The sequence below is a fragment of the Boleophthalmus pectinirostris genome, unplaced genomic scaffold, assembly GCF_026225935.1.
Source record: "Boleophthalmus pectinirostris isolate CB_2022bp ecotype Guang Dong unplaced genomic scaffold, ASM2622593v1 HiC_scaffold_22, whole genome shotgun sequence".
NCBI classification, from domain to species: domain Eukaryota; kingdom Metazoa; phylum Chordata; class Actinopteri; order Gobiiformes; family Gobiidae; genus Boleophthalmus; species Boleophthalmus pectinirostris.
This window is the reverse complement of record NW_026571190.1, coordinates 26,288,661-26,304,916: the sequence shown is the minus strand read 5'-3', so window position 1 is coordinate 26,304,916 and position 16,256 is coordinate 26,288,661. Positions and strand designations below refer to the sequence as shown.

The 16,256-nt window shown below is 40.5% G+C and overlaps 3 protein-coding genes across 6 annotated transcripts; 1 reads left to right on the top strand and 2 right to left on the bottom strand.

Annotated features, from left to right (window-relative positions):
- The first annotated feature begins 9 nt into the window (after positions 1–9).
- cdkn2d (cyclin-dependent kinase inhibitor 2D (p19, inhibits CDK4)) lies at positions 10–1,764 on the top strand. The gene is made up of 3 exons (XM_055157794.1): positions 10–184; positions 473–619; positions 1,043–1,764. Exons 2-3 carry the CDS (start codon positions 479–481, stop codon positions 1,394–1,396), a joined length of 495 nt encoding a protein of 164 aa, XP_055013769.1. The 5' UTR covers positions 10–184; positions 473–478; the 3' UTR covers positions 1,397–1,764.
- A 101-nt stretch (positions 1,765–1,865) lies between these two features.
- si:zfos-323e3.4 (volume-regulated anion channel subunit LRRC8C) lies at positions 1,866–8,406 on the bottom strand. Its single transcript, XM_020938496.2, is given in 4 exon segments — positions 1,866–5,969; positions 5,972–6,281; positions 7,197–7,355; positions 7,830–8,406. Coding segments are annotated over 4 exon segments (2,601 nt in total). The 5' UTR covers positions 7,968–8,406; the 3' UTR covers positions 1,866–3,975.
- Positions 8,407–8,550: 144 nt separating this feature from the next.
- Positions 8,551–15,823, bottom strand: keap1b (kelch-like ECH-associated protein 1b). 4 transcript variants are annotated; one of them, XM_055157791.1, is made up of 8 exons: positions 15,711–15,823; positions 13,811–13,885; positions 13,084–13,688; positions 12,575–12,820; positions 11,303–11,979; positions 10,736–10,941; positions 10,464–10,640; positions 8,551–9,829 (listed from the first exon to the last, which is right to left on the bottom strand). In XM_055157791.1, the coding sequence occupies exons 3-8, from the start codon at positions 13,387–13,389 to the stop codon at positions 9,582–9,584; spliced, it is 1,860 nt and encodes a 619-aa protein (XP_055013766.1). In that variant the 5' UTR covers positions 13,390–13,688; positions 13,811–13,885; positions 15,711–15,823; the 3' UTR covers positions 8,551–9,581. The 4 variants fall into 4 exon arrangements, with proteins under 4 accessions (XP_055013766.1, XP_055013767.1, XP_055013768.1 ...); XM_055157792.1 differs by lacking the exon at positions 15,711–15,823 and adding an exon at positions 15,226–15,704; XM_055157793.1 differs by lacking the exon at positions 15,711–15,823 and adding an exon at positions 15,624–15,640.
- Positions 15,824–16,256: the final 433 nt, after the last annotated feature.

Below are 16,256 nucleotides of genomic sequence, written 5' to 3'. Positions count from 1 at the left end.
GCGACTATTTGCCCCAGTGTTTGTATGTGCCAGACTGGAGACTGCGGCGCACAGCTCAGCGCGCAAATGTATTTTCTAATGTTTATAAACTTTTTTGCTCTGGTTTTGTTTCAAAAACTACTGTTTTTTTGAGTCAACGGGTCACGAATCCTGGCGACGTCGCGAATACGGATAAACTTGAAAGGTAACACTACTGTACGGTTCTTCATAGAAAACGCAGGTCTTCGTGAATTTTACAACCATCTAGTGTGTGTTCCGTTCAGCCAAACACAAATGTGTTTCTGTCTATTATCATTATTTAAGAGAGAATAGCATTCCGCTAGTAATAGCTTAGTCCGATATCATGGCGTCATCCACCGCAAGTTTATGAGCAAAATATGTCGTTCTTATTCTCCGCTTTGTCATTGTCAGAGCACCGGGTGCTAGTTTAACTTCTATCGTATTTATATTTTACACATGTGTCCTTAAACAGTGAAGAATGGTCCTGAGCCAGATGGATGCCGGTAAAGCTTTGACGGCGGCGGCAGCCAAAGGAAACACGAGCGAGGTGCAGAGGATGCTGGACGAATGCCGGGTACATCCTGACACTCGCAATGAATTTGGCAGGACCGCTCTTCAGGTGAGAAATATGTCATAAAATTTTTACTTATTATTCAAATAGGCCTTAGTCTAGATGATGGCCTACATTACAACACAGTGCTTAAACTAAACCACAACAAATTACTTGGAATTTGCTGTGTCCTTCAGTCTAGCGCCTTGCATACACACAACAATAGCTCTAACCTATGGCCTGTACAACCATAGGATCCATAAATACTTTTTTTAAATAACTATTGTATTATCAAATCACTGTGCATACCCAAATAATAGAAATTTTATTATTATTTAGACTCCTTTGGCTTATGTGATTACTCATTTGCACAGGTTTATAGCAGGAGCATTTACAAGGGTTTGAAATGGTTTGTTTAGACTATTCTTCTATGTCTATTCTTAACATTCTGGTTACATAGATTCTCTTTGTTTCTTGTGGTTTCATGTACAGGTCATGATGATGGGAAACCCCAAGGTTGCCTGTCTGCTGTTACAAAAAGGAGCAAACCCCAACCTCCAGGACAAACACGGGATCTCACCAGCCCATGATGCCGCTCGCACAGGTTTTCTGGACACACTGCGGGTGCTGGTGGAGCATGGGGCTTCTGTCAACGTAGCAGACAATAATGGAGCCTTGCCTATACACATTGCTATTCGTGAAGGCCATCGAGACGTGGTGACGTTTCTTGCGCCTCGGTCTGACTTGAAGCATGCCAACAACAGCGGGCAGACAGCAGTAGATGTAGCCAGAGCCTCCCGTGTGCCTGACATGGTAGATCTACTCTTTGCTCATATCCACAATTAGCCCTCAAACTTACATGCGCATCCTGGTGACTTGAATTAATTGCTGTGTTTTTGTTAATAGTGGCTCAGCGTTAATATGTGACAGAACATATTATCTTGGCAGCTTATTTTCAGTGGATGGTGGCTACAGTGGACACCTCTTTTGCACAGTGCAATTTAGGCACCTTATACATTTCCCTAGCACATGGGAGAGCACATTTGTAGATAGTTGTTGTGTAGTATTACTATTGTGTAACAGTTAATCCATTGTGTTTTTACATTTTGACAAAACTTGACATGGTGTGCACAATTGCTTTGCATAGTTGTTACTCTGAACTAGACATATCTTAACTTTACCAATATTTATTTGTGGAATAGATTAAATATTCCTGTTACTTTGTAAATAGCCTTTATTGTGTTTGTTAAAATGTTATTTATATAGATTTTTTAAACAAGTGATTTTCACTTTGGTATTTGAAGATGGAATACAAAATAAACGCTTTGAAATTTATATTGTTGGTGTTATTTTCAGGAAGCTGCAGTCACCATGTGTGTTTGTGTATCATGGACTGTATCACCTACCGTACATTGTAATAGTGTTTCCTTTATAAAAATCCTTTAACAACAAACCTTTAAGACAATAATGTTAAATCTAAAAATTCTTATTCTGACAAATGATTATCTCTATAGTTTATTGTAGTAAATATATTGTTAAACCCAAGGTGATATTGAAAGATGCTCTTCTACAAAAGAATGCCTCCTGAGAAGTGCTCTGAAGGTCAAAGAGATAAGTGAACTGAGGCTCAGGCTGAAAGAGGCATTGTTAAGGCCTATAGGTAACAGTGGCACAGATTGCTGATGTTTGTGCACACAGATCTCAAGACACAATGGGTATTTTGTTTGCTTGAGAGCAACAGGCCAACTTTACAAGCCTACTGTGGAGATAGAGTTCAGCTATTTGCCTGCTGGACATTTCATTAAATGTGTTTAACAAAGTAACCTACTGTATTTTTTTCATAACATTTGCAAAAGTACACATTAGCTTAGAGAGATATTTTTCCAAAACAACCACTAGGTCGAGCTCACCACCTCCAGTGCAAACTAACCTGGGTGTGTCTTCACATGCACGAATACTTCCTGGATGTTTGTTCTTCAGGACAGACTAAAGCAGGTATGTGAACATGAGTCAGCAAAGACACTTCTTCCTTCACCACCCAAAAAGGGGAAGACCGCTTATCAGACCACAAGGCCTAAACACACCTGACAAACTGAAAACTGTATCACTTTTCGGTTTCTTTCTTTTTTTTTTTTTCCCCCAAAGCCAAAAACTACAGCACATAACAGCCCATTTCAAGGGCACAAGGGACTAATTCTGGTATCAGTTGTACTTGTTACTGTAAATGAAATGAATCTTGCATAACCTGGAGCAGACACTAGTCAAATCGTCATGAGTAATTGTGAACAGAATATTTTAAAAACAGACTCATGTGTTTTTATAGTTATTACCAAGTGACACACATGATAAAGTAGGTTAAAAGGCCATCTTTTATCAAATATGTGCATTTATTTAGTTGTTATTGTTGAAGCCACCACAGCCACTGACAGCAAAATTATTTAACTATCAATAAGTGACCTGGCATTGTGACTGTGATTGCCGTTGGAAATTTCCATGGTACAACACCCATGATACTCTGGCAAACGTTTTCTCTTCACACAGGTCGTGACATGATCTACCTGCTCTGTAACCTGTTAGAGTTGACATGGGACACAGTAGGTCTTTACAAAAACACAGGAGGAGAACAAGCATATAAAACAAACCATAAAGTATCTATACAACTTTGAACAAAAATATTCAAGTATTACATTTCAGCTAAATAACAACATAACAACAACAAGTTCAGTTGAATACCAAAAACTAAATCAGATGTGAGGATCTGTAAACAAAGCAGCACTGTCCAGTCATAATACTGTGTCTGGGAAGCTTTGTTCGATTTTGTCAGGCCTGAGGGAGAAACTCGAGACTGTGCAATGAGAACAACTCTTCTGTACACTTCAAACCTGCCCCACAGGTTAAGCAAAGAGGAGTGGTCGGACTTGTTAAAATAACAACAAGTTAACTAGCTACTTTTTCCCTTTGTTCCAGTAGAGAGTGGCAATTCTCAAGCTGAAATCATCCAAATGATTCTAGTGGAGGTGATCGGAGTTTAAAAACACAGTGGAGCTTTTCCTTTATTACCACATGACGTCACAAGATGGAACAGAGTGTTTTCAGTCTGGGAGAAGAACTCAGCCTAAATATGCAGGGTTTGGGTATTAAACGTGTGAATAAAACAAAACACAACTTGGGATATGTTTGTTATGAGGAAACAACATGATAACATAGATCAGAAAATAGCACAATATGGGCCTTTTAAGACACGTATATAACAGATATCTAAGATTGCTTACAACCATGACATCTTTTCAAATAAATAAATGTTACACTTTCAATAGAAAAACATGTAACAAAACAATATAAATGATTCGCACTTTAAAACTTATGCAATTCCCTTTGTTTCATATGTAAAACTTAATTAAACCCAACGAGAGGCTGAATTTGAATCACTGACTAATATTATCTCCATTGACTTCGTCTTGCGGCTGCTCTTCCTCTACCTCTGTGGACAACTGCTCCAGGAGACTGTCCTCTGCTATGATCGCGCTCAAGGCCAGCTGGGGACAGTCCCTTAGCTCCACAGGCAGAGCCCCCAAACGGTTTCCTTTAAGCTCTAACCGCACAAGCTGTGTTAGATTGGACACCTTAGGACTGAGATATGACAGGCAGTTGCTCCCTATAGCTAGAGTCCTCAGTCTTTTACATGAGTACAGCTCTTCTGGAAGGCTCTCTAAAGAGTTAAAAGCAGCGGAGAAGAACTGAAGCCCTTGAAGGATGCCCACCTCTGAGGGTAGCGAGGTGAGCTGGTTGTGTGACACATCTAGATGCCGAAGCTTGGTGCAATAAAAAAGTCGAGAGGGAAGTTTTCGGATCTTGTTCCAGCTGACATCCAAAACCTCCAGAGAGTGCAGCTTACTAATGTGATCTGGGATGTATGTGATTTTGTTATGCCACAATCTGAGTGTGGTTAAACGCTGGCAATGTTGTAAACTGAGAATTTCCTCCACAGTTGTGAGTCTGTTTTCTTTCAGGTCTAGCTCGTGGAGATTAGCCAGGCTAAAAATGGCACTGGGGATACGCTCCAAACCACAGCTAACCAACTCTAGTGACATGAGACTAGTTAGCTTCTTGAGACTGCTTAACGCCTGGAGCTTGCCCCCTTCATTGTGGATGCTTAAACGCTGCAGTTGTAATGCCACATCTCCAACACTAGTCGGAATTTTGGTCAAGTTACAACGAAGACTGAGGACTCTTAGCGATTTCAGATCTCTCAGGCTGTCCAGACTTGTACTCCGAGACACTTCATTGCTTAATGGACCGTTTAGGTGCAACTCCTCTAGATCATGCAAAGAGTACATCCACAAAGGCAGCTCCTCCACACTTTCAAAGGCCAAACGAAGCACTTTTAAATGCTCTTTGAAAAAGTTCATTGCAGGTAGTTGGAGTTTTGCAGGGCAGTAGATCAGTGACAGCTCTTGTAGAGAATCCAACTTAGCCACACTGGGAGGAAAGGTGACATTTTTTACTTGTTCCAGTTTGAGAGCTTCCACCTCATTAAGCTCAAAGACTGTGTCAGGAAGTCCGGACAACATTAACAAATGCAGTTCAAGCCGGTTACTTGAGTTCTTGGCAAGACGTGTGCGTAACTTTTTTGCCGTCCACTCATAGTTGAGGTTGAGATGGTACAAGCGGCTCTCACTGACTTCAGACAAAAAAACTGCAAACCTTTTGGAGTACAGAGAGTCATACTGATCGACAAGATGAAGCAAGAAGGCAAAGTCATTTTTCACATCGGGTATGTCACTAATGCCAGTCTCAAATCGGACCTGCTCAAACGAGTACTCTTTTAGGGGGCGATGGAAGAGCCAGTAAAGAGTGTAGATACAAACAAGACCATAGACGCCAACAAAGCAAATGTAGCAGTAGGCAAGTTTTGAGAAAAGAGGAGCCTTGTTATGGTTACAGCAGTATATGTTAAAACCTGTCAGTTCGGGGGGCACCTTGCAGCGCACCACAATCTGAATGTTATGAACTAGGACTGTTGTGTAGATCATAACAGACAGAAACTTCAAGACTTTTAGTGATGTTTGCAGCACATACATTACATACAAGAGATCCGCTTCCTCCACATGGGTACGCAACTTCTTCACTTTTTCAAACAGTGCTTTAGCTTGTTCTCCTTCTTTTTTATCCAAAGCGGTGAGGGTAGACTGAGGCTCTGGAGCTTTTCTCTCTGGGTTAGACTTGACCGATGAGGAGCGAAGAAGACCTGCGGTTTCCTCATCATCTGTCCGATTTTTCTCTGAAGGGTCTTTGGAAATAGTGTTCCTTCTCAAACTCACCAATTTTTCCTCCCCTCTCTCCTCAGAAACTTCACTCAAGGCCCTTGTTGTCCATGGGGAATCAAAGCACTTCCCAAGAATGGAGACGAAAAGTTCAATTTAGAAGAGGTCCCCGGGAACTTGAACCAGAAGCTGCTCGCCACCATAAAGACCATTGTGTGAATGACAACAAGGTAGGGGAAGAACTTGGCGAACCAGTGGACAAACCTTGTGTAGCAGTAAGCATTCACAAACACATACTGGTGGATGTCTAGCCCATTTTTACGACCTTGAACCTCCACAATGATTGGGTTGTCAGGGGTCTCCAGTGTGTCATTATCTCCATATGTTCTGATGTGGCTGCAGTCAATGGCGTTGGGTGTAGGGCTGGTGTAGTGGCTGGGCAGGCAGGCAATTTTCTCTTGGGTGATCTGCAAAATTAGCTGTTATTTAATAGCTGTAACAGGAAACAAATGCTTCATGTGCATAAATATTGCTTTTTTAAAACCAAAATCATGAACAATAATAACAATTGGCTTTATTAACTTTATTTTAAAAATGGCTTTATTAACAATAAGGTTGTAATGTCATGACTGACAAGAGCTAAATTATGATTCAGAAATAGCATTGAAGGTCCTACATTACACAAAATTGACTCGTGAGCTTTGTGTTATTACCTCGTCAGAAACACACCTGGAGTTGTGTATTCACACATGTTTAGCTAATCCTTTATTATTAATCTGTCTACATCTCCAAAGCTGAAAATGCTCTGTTCCACCTTGTGATGTCATGTGGTATTTTTCAAGTTAATTGCTCCTTTTACTTTTACTCAGTAAAGATTGGCAATCCAGGGCTGAAGTTATCCAAATGACCGAAGGTGTCTGGATTTTAAAAACACAGTGGAGCAATTACACACATGACATCACAGGGTGGAACAGAGTGTTTTCTGAGTAAGAGAAGAACTCATTTTAAATATGTAGGGTTTGTGTGTTAAATTTGTGTAAATAAAACAAAACACAACTCCAGGTATGTTTTTGTTGAGTAAACAACATTATAACATAGACCAGATAGCGTAATATGGGCCCTTTCATGTCATTGTCAGTAAATATAATTGAGATGTGCTGGGCGGTTTGGTCACATTTAATAATAATAATAATAATAATAATAATAATAATAATAATAATCATCATCATAATCATTATAAAATATTAGGCATGAAAAAATATAATGGATAAAATAAATCTATTTGTTCACTGTATGGCAATTGTATTTTTGTATAGTAAATACATACTGTAACATGTCTTATTACATTTCATCTGATGCTTCTGATCTAGTTTATTACGTACCTGCAAAGTGCACCCAAAGACTCCAATCATGAGCATAGCAAGGCACAGATACTCGGAGAACACGTCCCACCATGGCTTCAGAACCCTGTACTTTTGGTTCTGCTCTGAGCCCAAGTTTCTGAACTCGCCCACAGGGATCATCCTGGATGCTGCTCTTCCCTAGAGATAAGAGGGAGATGAGTGATGGAGGCTTAAATACTGCAGCCCACTGAAGATCACTGTGAATAACTTTAGAGTTAAGCTATATGAAATAACAGAGGGATGTTTTTTTCTTTCTTTCTTTTTTTAACAGCGTCGACACGTTTGCCCTTGACTAAAATGTGAGTGCACCATTTCAGTAGCAGTGAACTCAGTAGTGAAACTTTTTTCAAAACAACATAAGGTGAAGAGTAAAGTTTGTACTAGAAGTATAACCTCAAGATTCATTAATATAAAAGAATGAAACAAACATCGTAGTGAGTGCACAAAACAGCGTGAAATCATCAAGAAAAGTGGACACTAAACAGAAAGTAATTTACAATGTAAAAAAATATTCTAAATACCACAATACAAAAACTATTTTTTACACAAGTGAGAAAAGGGAATCAGCCTATTTCTTTCATAAAAAACTGTGGCGTAACTAGGTGCGCTTACCTGAGCCGGGAAAGATTTGCTGTTGTCTGTGAGCACAGGTAAACCTTTCTTACCCGGGACAGCAGCACACCGGTGTGAAGCCCTGCGCAGGAGCGGGCACAGCTTCCGAGAGTCGTTTTCAAAATAAAACCAAAACATAAAAAATGCGACATTTACCTACAATTAAGCATGGATGTGTGATGTATTTTCTGATACTTATGAATTTGATGACAAGGTTTATCCGGTCTGTAGTTTTCTTAATTGCGTTGTGCCCTTTGTTATTTTCTCTGAGCTTTTCCTTTGAGTTTCTTGTAAAAGGCCTTGGGCTTTAAGTTAGGCCTAATATTCACAAAGTATGGGGTTGATCTGTGGGATCACGCGCAAATTGCAAAGACCCCATAGTCTCGGTGGTTTCCTCTGAAATTACATAATAATGGCATTGGGCATTCACCTGTCGGGTGGCTTTACCGGTAGCCAAATAACCAGATGACCACACCCTCATCTCATCTTCTCCACCTTCTGTTTCAGCATGTTTCATTATTAGGTTTGTTGCCGTAGAATGAGTGATAGTTATACGAATTACACTACAGTTTATAAAGCATTACATGTAATGTTTTATAAACCATACATTTTACGGTCTATGGTTTTATTGTAGACTGTGGATCATGTACTTATAAGCTCTTTAGCGCCATCTAGTGGTCTAAGCTTAATTAGAAAACGTAAATATCCAAATGAAACTCAGTACAATATTACATCTTTACTTTACAGTGTGTCATTGTACCTTTCTGTACAGTTTGTACAAAGCCAGTCTTTTATGCTGAAACAATGGGTTTGCAAACATCCACATGCAAATTACTCAAAAACACACCAGTAGAGTCCAATGCAATACAAAGGTTGACTTAAGATCAGTTTGGAAAAGAAAACATTGATTTGAAATAATAAATAAAAAAAAGTTCTTAAATTCTGTACAAGACTTCTTGGATCAGTGTACAAAAACCACTAAGAAACCTTTGTAGCTTAAACTGCTGTTAGAAATACACTTCTTTTGCAACTTTGCCACTAGTATACAATATGTATACACTATACAGTTGCTTTTGTTTTTGAGGTTTATAAAATGTGTGCAAAAATGGTTCATTGGGATGAAGACGTTCAGCAAACTGAACCAGCCTCTATTGGCACTCAACATACTAATAACTCAGAGTTATCACCTAAAAAAAGGTAAATTTTTAAATTTCACATTTCAAAAACACATTAGTTACACATCATCACAAAAGACTTTCATGCCTTGCCAACCTCTTTCGAACAATATACTGACAAGATTAATGCCCACGCAGGCCTATTTATGGCACTCTGAAACACAAGTGTCCATACTGACAAATGCTACAAAGACATTTCAATTCCCCCAGGCTCCACTGACACAGCCCTTATGTCCCTATCAAGTCAGGGAGCCATTTTTAAAGAACTTGCACTGACATTTAACTTCTATAAACCCAGTGGTCCCAAACCTTTTTATTCATAAAGGACTTGCACTAAACATACAATTCTTTTTTCAGGACCACTGTAAAGGGGGCAGGGCTGGTTACAGCTAACCCTTGTTTTAAGAAATGGTCTTATAGCTCATGTTTGCCTTTAGGTAGATTTTAACTTGTAAAACACTGGGAAAGAGAAAGAAAATGGTCTGGTTTGACTAACTAACACTGAGGCATTGTTTTAAAATCATGCCAAAAGATAATGTTTTGATGCTGAAAACGGAGTGAGTTGTGGGAGCTAGGCTCATGAGTGTCTGTGTGTCCGCTGGTGTGAGCCATGACTGGAGTGGTCCGAGTTTTCGGTGTGAGACGAGCCGCCACATTCACCGTCTGACGCTTGATTCAGAGACAGACCCTTCGGGCAGGGCTCCATGGTAACGGCTACACCCACGCCACTTCGCCCTGAAGTCATGTGTGTCACTTCTGCCCAGGTGTCACTTTCAGGGTCATAACACTCCACACTGTCCAAAAAAGTGTTGCCGTCATAACCTCCTGGAATAAACAAATACATGAAATTATTAAACTAACAGCAACAATGAATCAGATTTTTTCACAGCATTTAAGATTCTAGACTAGAAGTCAACCAATTTAAGTGTTCTCTATGCAGCACTTTGGACACATTTCAGTTTATGAAAACTAAAATAAAAATGTAAATTCTGCTTAGAAAACATAACTTCGCTCCCGTTTACCTCACTGCTTCTCCGGAGTTTACCTGTTCCTTAGCCTCACTCCAAATACTCTTCCCCGTTGCTCGCCGCACCTCCTCGTGTCCAAATGGCGCCGAGTCTGCCCAATTAAAACCCTCAATGCAGGTGCCTCACAGCTTTGGTTTGTGCCCCACCTCCTCCCCACCACCCTTCTCAGCTTCTCATCCTCTCATCGTCTCTCCACTCTCCCCTGCCTCACCTCTACCACCTCCACCACATTCAGGCCCTGGGGGAAAGATATCTCCCAAACGCCCTTCATCCCAATGTCTTCTGCCATGTTTTAGTTTCCAAAGGTAACTCATTCAATAAAGATAATACAATCTCTTTGTGTCTGTTTGAGTCTCTCCAGGTTGAAATGTAAAATTCAGTCATATATAGATACCAACATTAACAAATCACACACATGTACTTTAACTCACCCAACACATAAATGCGCCCGTGCAGCGCAGTGACTCCCAGAGCACTGCGTCTGTGCCTCATGGAGGCAGCAAAGCTCCATGTGTCAGTTTCCACATCATAGCGCTCCACTGTGTTCAACTGATTAGTACCATCATAACCTCCCATGACAAAAATGTGATTTCCAAGAGCACATACACCTAAAGAGAAGTAAAGACAGCATTTTGACTAGTGGGAAGACCAGAGAAGAAGGGATGTACACACAGCATTTATATGATTATAATTCTTTGCTTACCAGCCCCGGAGCGAACAGTGTTCATAGAGGCCATAGACTTCCACTCGTCCCTCTCTGGGTTGTAGCATTCGCAGGAACTGAGGCGATTTGCTCCATCGAACCCCCCAACAGCATAAAGCAGCCTGTTGATGACCGCTACCCCAACACCAATACGACGAGTCAACATGGGGGCCACCAACTGCCACTCATCCTTCTCTGGATCATATCTGCAAAAAGTGAGACAACTGATCACCTTCAAGATGTAGGGCAATCATTGTATAATGTCTTAATTAAACTGTATTTCAAGTATAACTCCAACCATATTGTGTGATATTATGCCAGATCTTTTAAAAAGGGGGAGGCAGAGGAATGTTGTCTGGGGAATTTCTAGCTTGAATTCAAAAACTCCTTTGAAAAGGTCTGTTTGTAATTAACCATAACACATTTTCCTGTCATTGTGTAACTTCTGATTTCAGGAAAACGCAGCTCTGCAGTTGAAACTATGAATAATTTAAGGACATTTGAAGTTTTAGATGATCAAATAACAAAACTAAACTGTGTTGCAAACGGCCATCTTTAATAACAAACCTTTCCACACTGTTGTGATGAATGCATCCATGCGACCCACCCACTGCATACAGCATGCCATCAATGACCCCAACCCCGATTCTGTTCCGGGGCACACTCATAGGAGCACAGGGGAGCCAGCAGTTGTTCATGGGGTTGTAGCAGTCCAGCGCATTGGAGTCCATGTTACCGTCAGGGGCATTGTTTCTTCCTCCCACAGCATAGAAGAGCCCACTGATGACACAGGCAGCCAGACCACTGCGAGGGACGTGCAGATCAGCCAGTCTCAGCCATGCTCCCGTACAGGGGTTGTACGCTTCCAGGTAACTCAGGGACTGGCGAAAATAGCCCCCTGCAGTATAGATCAGCTGGGGAACCTTCGGTGTACGGCAGGGAATCACTTTGGTGGGTTTGTGGAGGGTGAGGTCCTGAAAAATCTGAGCTAGGTAGTCTTTGCACTCTGGATCCCACTCCAGAGACTGTAGCTGGGTCTTCAGGAAGTTTGGAGTCAGTGAGTGACAGCGGACAGCCTGAAGCAAGGCCTGGACATACGGTTTCCGGTTTTCACGGTCGTAGCGAACCCACGCCACACAGGCATGAAAGACCTCAGACTCACAGCGCACATTCAGCTCATCCCGACTGATGAGGTTAACCAGCTGGCAGTGGGACAGGTTGAAAAATTCTTCCTGTGTTGCAACCTACAAAATGTTATAAAACAGTTAGTTAGATGGTAACTGTAAATATAGCAAACACGACACAACAGCCAACAGAGTACAAGTTACAAGCGTAAATGTTTAATTGTTCCATTCACTGGTAGTTTTACTGTGACAGACATTTTAGTATTAGTGTACCACAGGTCATCCACGTACGCACTGCTCATGACTCATGACCTAGTTGAATATATCATCATGGAGAGGGAAAACGATCAATAATTGAAGTCATAAACCACAAATGTAAAAGCTTTTTGTTTATGTGTATCGCCTCGGTAACTAAATCTTTATCAATATCTGTGTTAGAGATCCACTGATATGATACTGGTATTGGGTATTAGCGGAGATATTAAAACATTTGGTGGATCAGTTATTGGCTTTTAAGATATTAGTTCAGCTAATATCCCATTCTGGTTTATAAACTGGAGTAATAAAATTATTTACTTGACGATGTTGGCCCAAAATATTAAACTTGTATTTTTACAAAGCTGTTCTGTTATTACTTAAACAACAGTTAAAAACACATTTGGATAATTTTTACCATATGCTGTTTGTGTTTAAACCTTAAAATCTAGTTCCTTACCTGACTGAAGTTCAAATAGATGTATTCACGGGCCTTCTGGTGAAGCTCTGTACAGCCAATCTGTTCGGCAAAGTTAGCGATACCGATAGCATTGCTGGGATCAAGTTGCTGAACCAGGAAATCACAGCAGGCCTTGACCACACAGTCAATCTGGTACATAACAGCCCCATTCATAACATGGATCACACACTTCTCCCCAACGGAGATGCTGGCTGTGTAGGCAAACTCAATGAGTCGATCCATGACCTGGGGATGAAAGAAAACACTAAGTACAGAGAGAGGCTATTGAACAGTACGGTCATTTGAATTAATTCAAAAAGTCTACACTGATCTGTTGTTTTGCTTCTTAATTTCCTTAAAAAATTCTATTATAATTTTTAAGTCATGGAAAATGACAACAAAAGCATTTAATTGTAATACCTCTTTTTGTGCTATTGTACAATATACATTTGTATTATTATTAAAAAATCTGAAATAAAAGATAGTTTAAAAGGTCAGAATGGACTAACCTTAGGATGAATGCCTTCGATGGGCACCACCTCCATGCCACACTCCTTCAGACCATTGGTGAACATGGCTCTGAACACTGGAGAGGATGAAGCCAGCACCACTTTATGAGCCACAAAGTCCACAGCCTCCAGGTCTTTGTATCTCACACGCAGCGTCACGTCACACAGCTGCCGCTCCAGGCGCAGCTCGTTCATGATGCCGAAGGCAGCGGCTGTGTGGCTCTCCAGAGTGTAGCTGAACACACGGTGGCCATTGCGCGTGGACGGAGTCACCAGCGCTTTGCATTCTGTCAGGCACTGTGTCATGACCTACTCTTTCTCCACCGATGAAGTGTCCACCTCAACAACAGAGAGATGTGCAGCAGGCCATCTTTGCACCATGCACTGGCTAAAACTATGAAAATAAAAAGAGCCTGGCAGAAAGCAAAGTCACACCTGATGAAACTCCCTGTTTATGTGGCAATTAGCATTTCCTTGTTCTGTTCAAGACAGTCCAGTCAGTGATTACTATGGCATTACCGAAGGGATCCATGGTAGTTTCCAGTCATGGCTTTGTGGCCAAGAGCAGTTCCAACATAGTTATAAAAACATCTTCCTAAACTTCTCTGAAGAGATAAAACATAAGAGTTATGGTCTTGAGCAGTATGAAGGACACTGTGGAGGAGGTAGAGGAGTCTGTTGACTCCTCCGTGAAAAAGGGTCACGTGCCAAATGTGGAAGAGGATACCTTACTCGAGGTTACCAGCCGAGGAATTTGTTCACAGAGTTGTGTTTACGAGTCAGAAGTTGGTTCAGATAACAACTGCAAAGAGAGAGGAACAAAGTTGAGAAACATCAATTCAAATAAATTAATTTTATTATGTAGGCACAGTGTACAGTCCAGTAAAAATGAAGGAATGAAATAGATTGAAAAATCTATACATTTTATTTTTGGTTTCAGAGTATGAGGAACAAATTGTATCAAGTGGAAATCAGGACTGTGTCATCATCAAACTGGCATTCATGGTCTGATATGAGCTGGGTGAGTTTACACTTTACATCAACTTCCTTTATTTTTGTCCTCTTTTCCTGTACCAATCATGGTTCCACAAATGTTGGGCAACAATGAAGTTTCATTTGTGTGAAAGCTTGTATTGGTGATGATGTCACTGAGGAGTACAGCACTGATGTATCCAAAACAAAGCTAATGAAAAAGTAGATTATGTTTCTCTAAAAAAGAGCCAGACCACTCAAGCACAGTGGTCAGTATGAGTCAGGGTTATTCAGCAACAGTGATGGGTTGACATAACAGTTATATAACAACTTATATCCTACATCTGGAGCCCACGAGTTATCATTACCATCAGTTATGATAAGGAAGTTCAATAGTTGAGCTTAGTCATAAGCTGAACACACAGAAATGCCTCACAAACTAGTACCAACTATTAAATTGTCTACATATTAGAAAATAGCAGGAAGTCTGTCCTTATTTATGCCCATTGTAACACAAAGCACAGACTGATCTAACTTTGATTTACTGCCGTGGCTTTCGCTCCAGGTTTCTGGGTGAAATAGTTTCATAGAACATATTGCACAACTTGTCCTCAGCAAATTCAAAACTGACACACAGGCGAGTCCAAAATTACTTTAGAACAGGGGTTTCCAACCTTTTTACTCCGGTGAGCTACCTTTACGGGATGAAAACACTAAAGAGCTACTAATTTTTGTGGTCTAAAGAAAAGAAACTGAGTATATATAAGAGCCACAGCAAGCCTTAGATGGGGTACAGTTAGACGACTAAAAACAAACATTAGCCACTGATCAGTGCACAAAGTTATAGTTATCAAATCAAATTTTACTTATTCAGCACAATAGGTATAATTCAGAAATTCCCTGGAGAGGCATTTGGAAAGAGGTGGAGAGATACTGGTAGCTTTGTATATATTATACTCAACACTAATTGAATTTACCGTGAATACTTCTAGGAGTTGCATAATTAGGCTACTTCCCTCAGAATACTGGATACTTTTTTTTTTTAGAGGGATTGTGGTTACATACATAAGCAAAAAAATTAAACAAACAACACTTAAAGAAATTCCTGTCACAAAAAAGATTAATCCTTCCACTCAAAGTGAAACAAACCCAGTTAAAAGGGTGACTCACTCTGAAGGTGCTAGAAGTAACCTCTCCAACCAAAACATGACCCAGAGGGCAGTAGCTGCTTACATAAACTTGCTTGGAAGAATTGGCGCCCTTCAAGACTCAAGACTCACTGTGTAACTCTCCACAATAGTGCAGACATTATTTTAAGATATGAAGGCAAAATAATAAGCCGCGTTAGAGCCAACAATTGTTAGCTGCGCTACTGTCCAAATCTGCAGCGCGGTAATAACCTGATGCCTTTGCTTACGAGTAAATATCACTCAAGTTTTTATGACAAACAAGTGGCACTCTCGAGAATAAAGGTGTCGGAAATAAAGCTGACAGCAAAACACCCCCTAATAATAGAAATAGGCTACTACTAGTACGCCTACCCGATGATTAGAAGACTACAAACATACCCGGTGTACGGCTGTAATTATAAGGTAATGATAGTGCGTAATGTTTTAAATAGTAATGACACTGAACGTGGAACAAAAGAGACTCACGAAATCTAACTCAGATCGTCCATCGCAGTTTGCCGAGCTGTCCGCCACAGAGGAAGGAAAGAAGGAGGGGAAAGCCGTATCTCACCATGACTAAGCAATGTACCAGCCTCCCTTTACCTTCACAATAAAAGCATGTCTCTGCCGCCTGCTAGAGTCAATAATGCGTCAAACTGTGCCGAAAGGAGAAAAACCTTTATATTGAAAGAGCCTCGAATGAACGAAAGCAGAGCAGGCCTTCATCTGGCAAAAAGCCAAATTCAATAAAAATGTTTAAGGTGAGATCTTGTCTGTGGATTTGAGTATTTATGTACAACTTATTCATATAGTAAGATCTAATTCAATTATTACAAAACTAAAAGTAAACAACAAACTTAGACCAGTCTTACTGCCCGCAAACAGCCTAAATTCAATAAATTTTTAATGCTAATTTACAAAATGCTGCAGTTTTTTCGCGTTCAGAAACAGAACTAGACTGTGCTAAATGTATGGCCAAGTTCTGTATTAAAAAAAACAACTCACAATGGGCGCTGCTCCACACTAGATGGC

Bases quoted from the DNA above. Each gene is read 5' to 3' on its own strand.
- cdkn2d (XM_055157794.1), top strand. From the start codon at position 479: ATGGTCCTGAGCCAGATGGATGCCGGTAAAGCTTTGACGGCGGCGGCA. The intron at 620-1,042 runs GTGAGAAATATG...TTTCATGTACAG, and splicing joins TTGGCAGGACCGCTCTTCAG to GTCATGATGATGGGAAACCC.
- keap1b (XM_055157790.1), bottom strand. From the start codon at position 13,389: ATGACACAGTGCCTGACAGAATGCAAAGCGCTGGTGACTCCGTCCACG. The intron at 12,821-13,083 runs GTTAGTCCATTC...TTTCATCCCCAG, and splicing joins TCGAAGGCATTCATCCTAAG to GTCATGGATCGACTCATTGA. The intron at 11,980-12,574 runs GTAAGGAACTAG...AACATTTTGTAG, and splicing joins TCTATTTGAACTTCAGTCAG to GTTGCAACACAGGAAGAATT.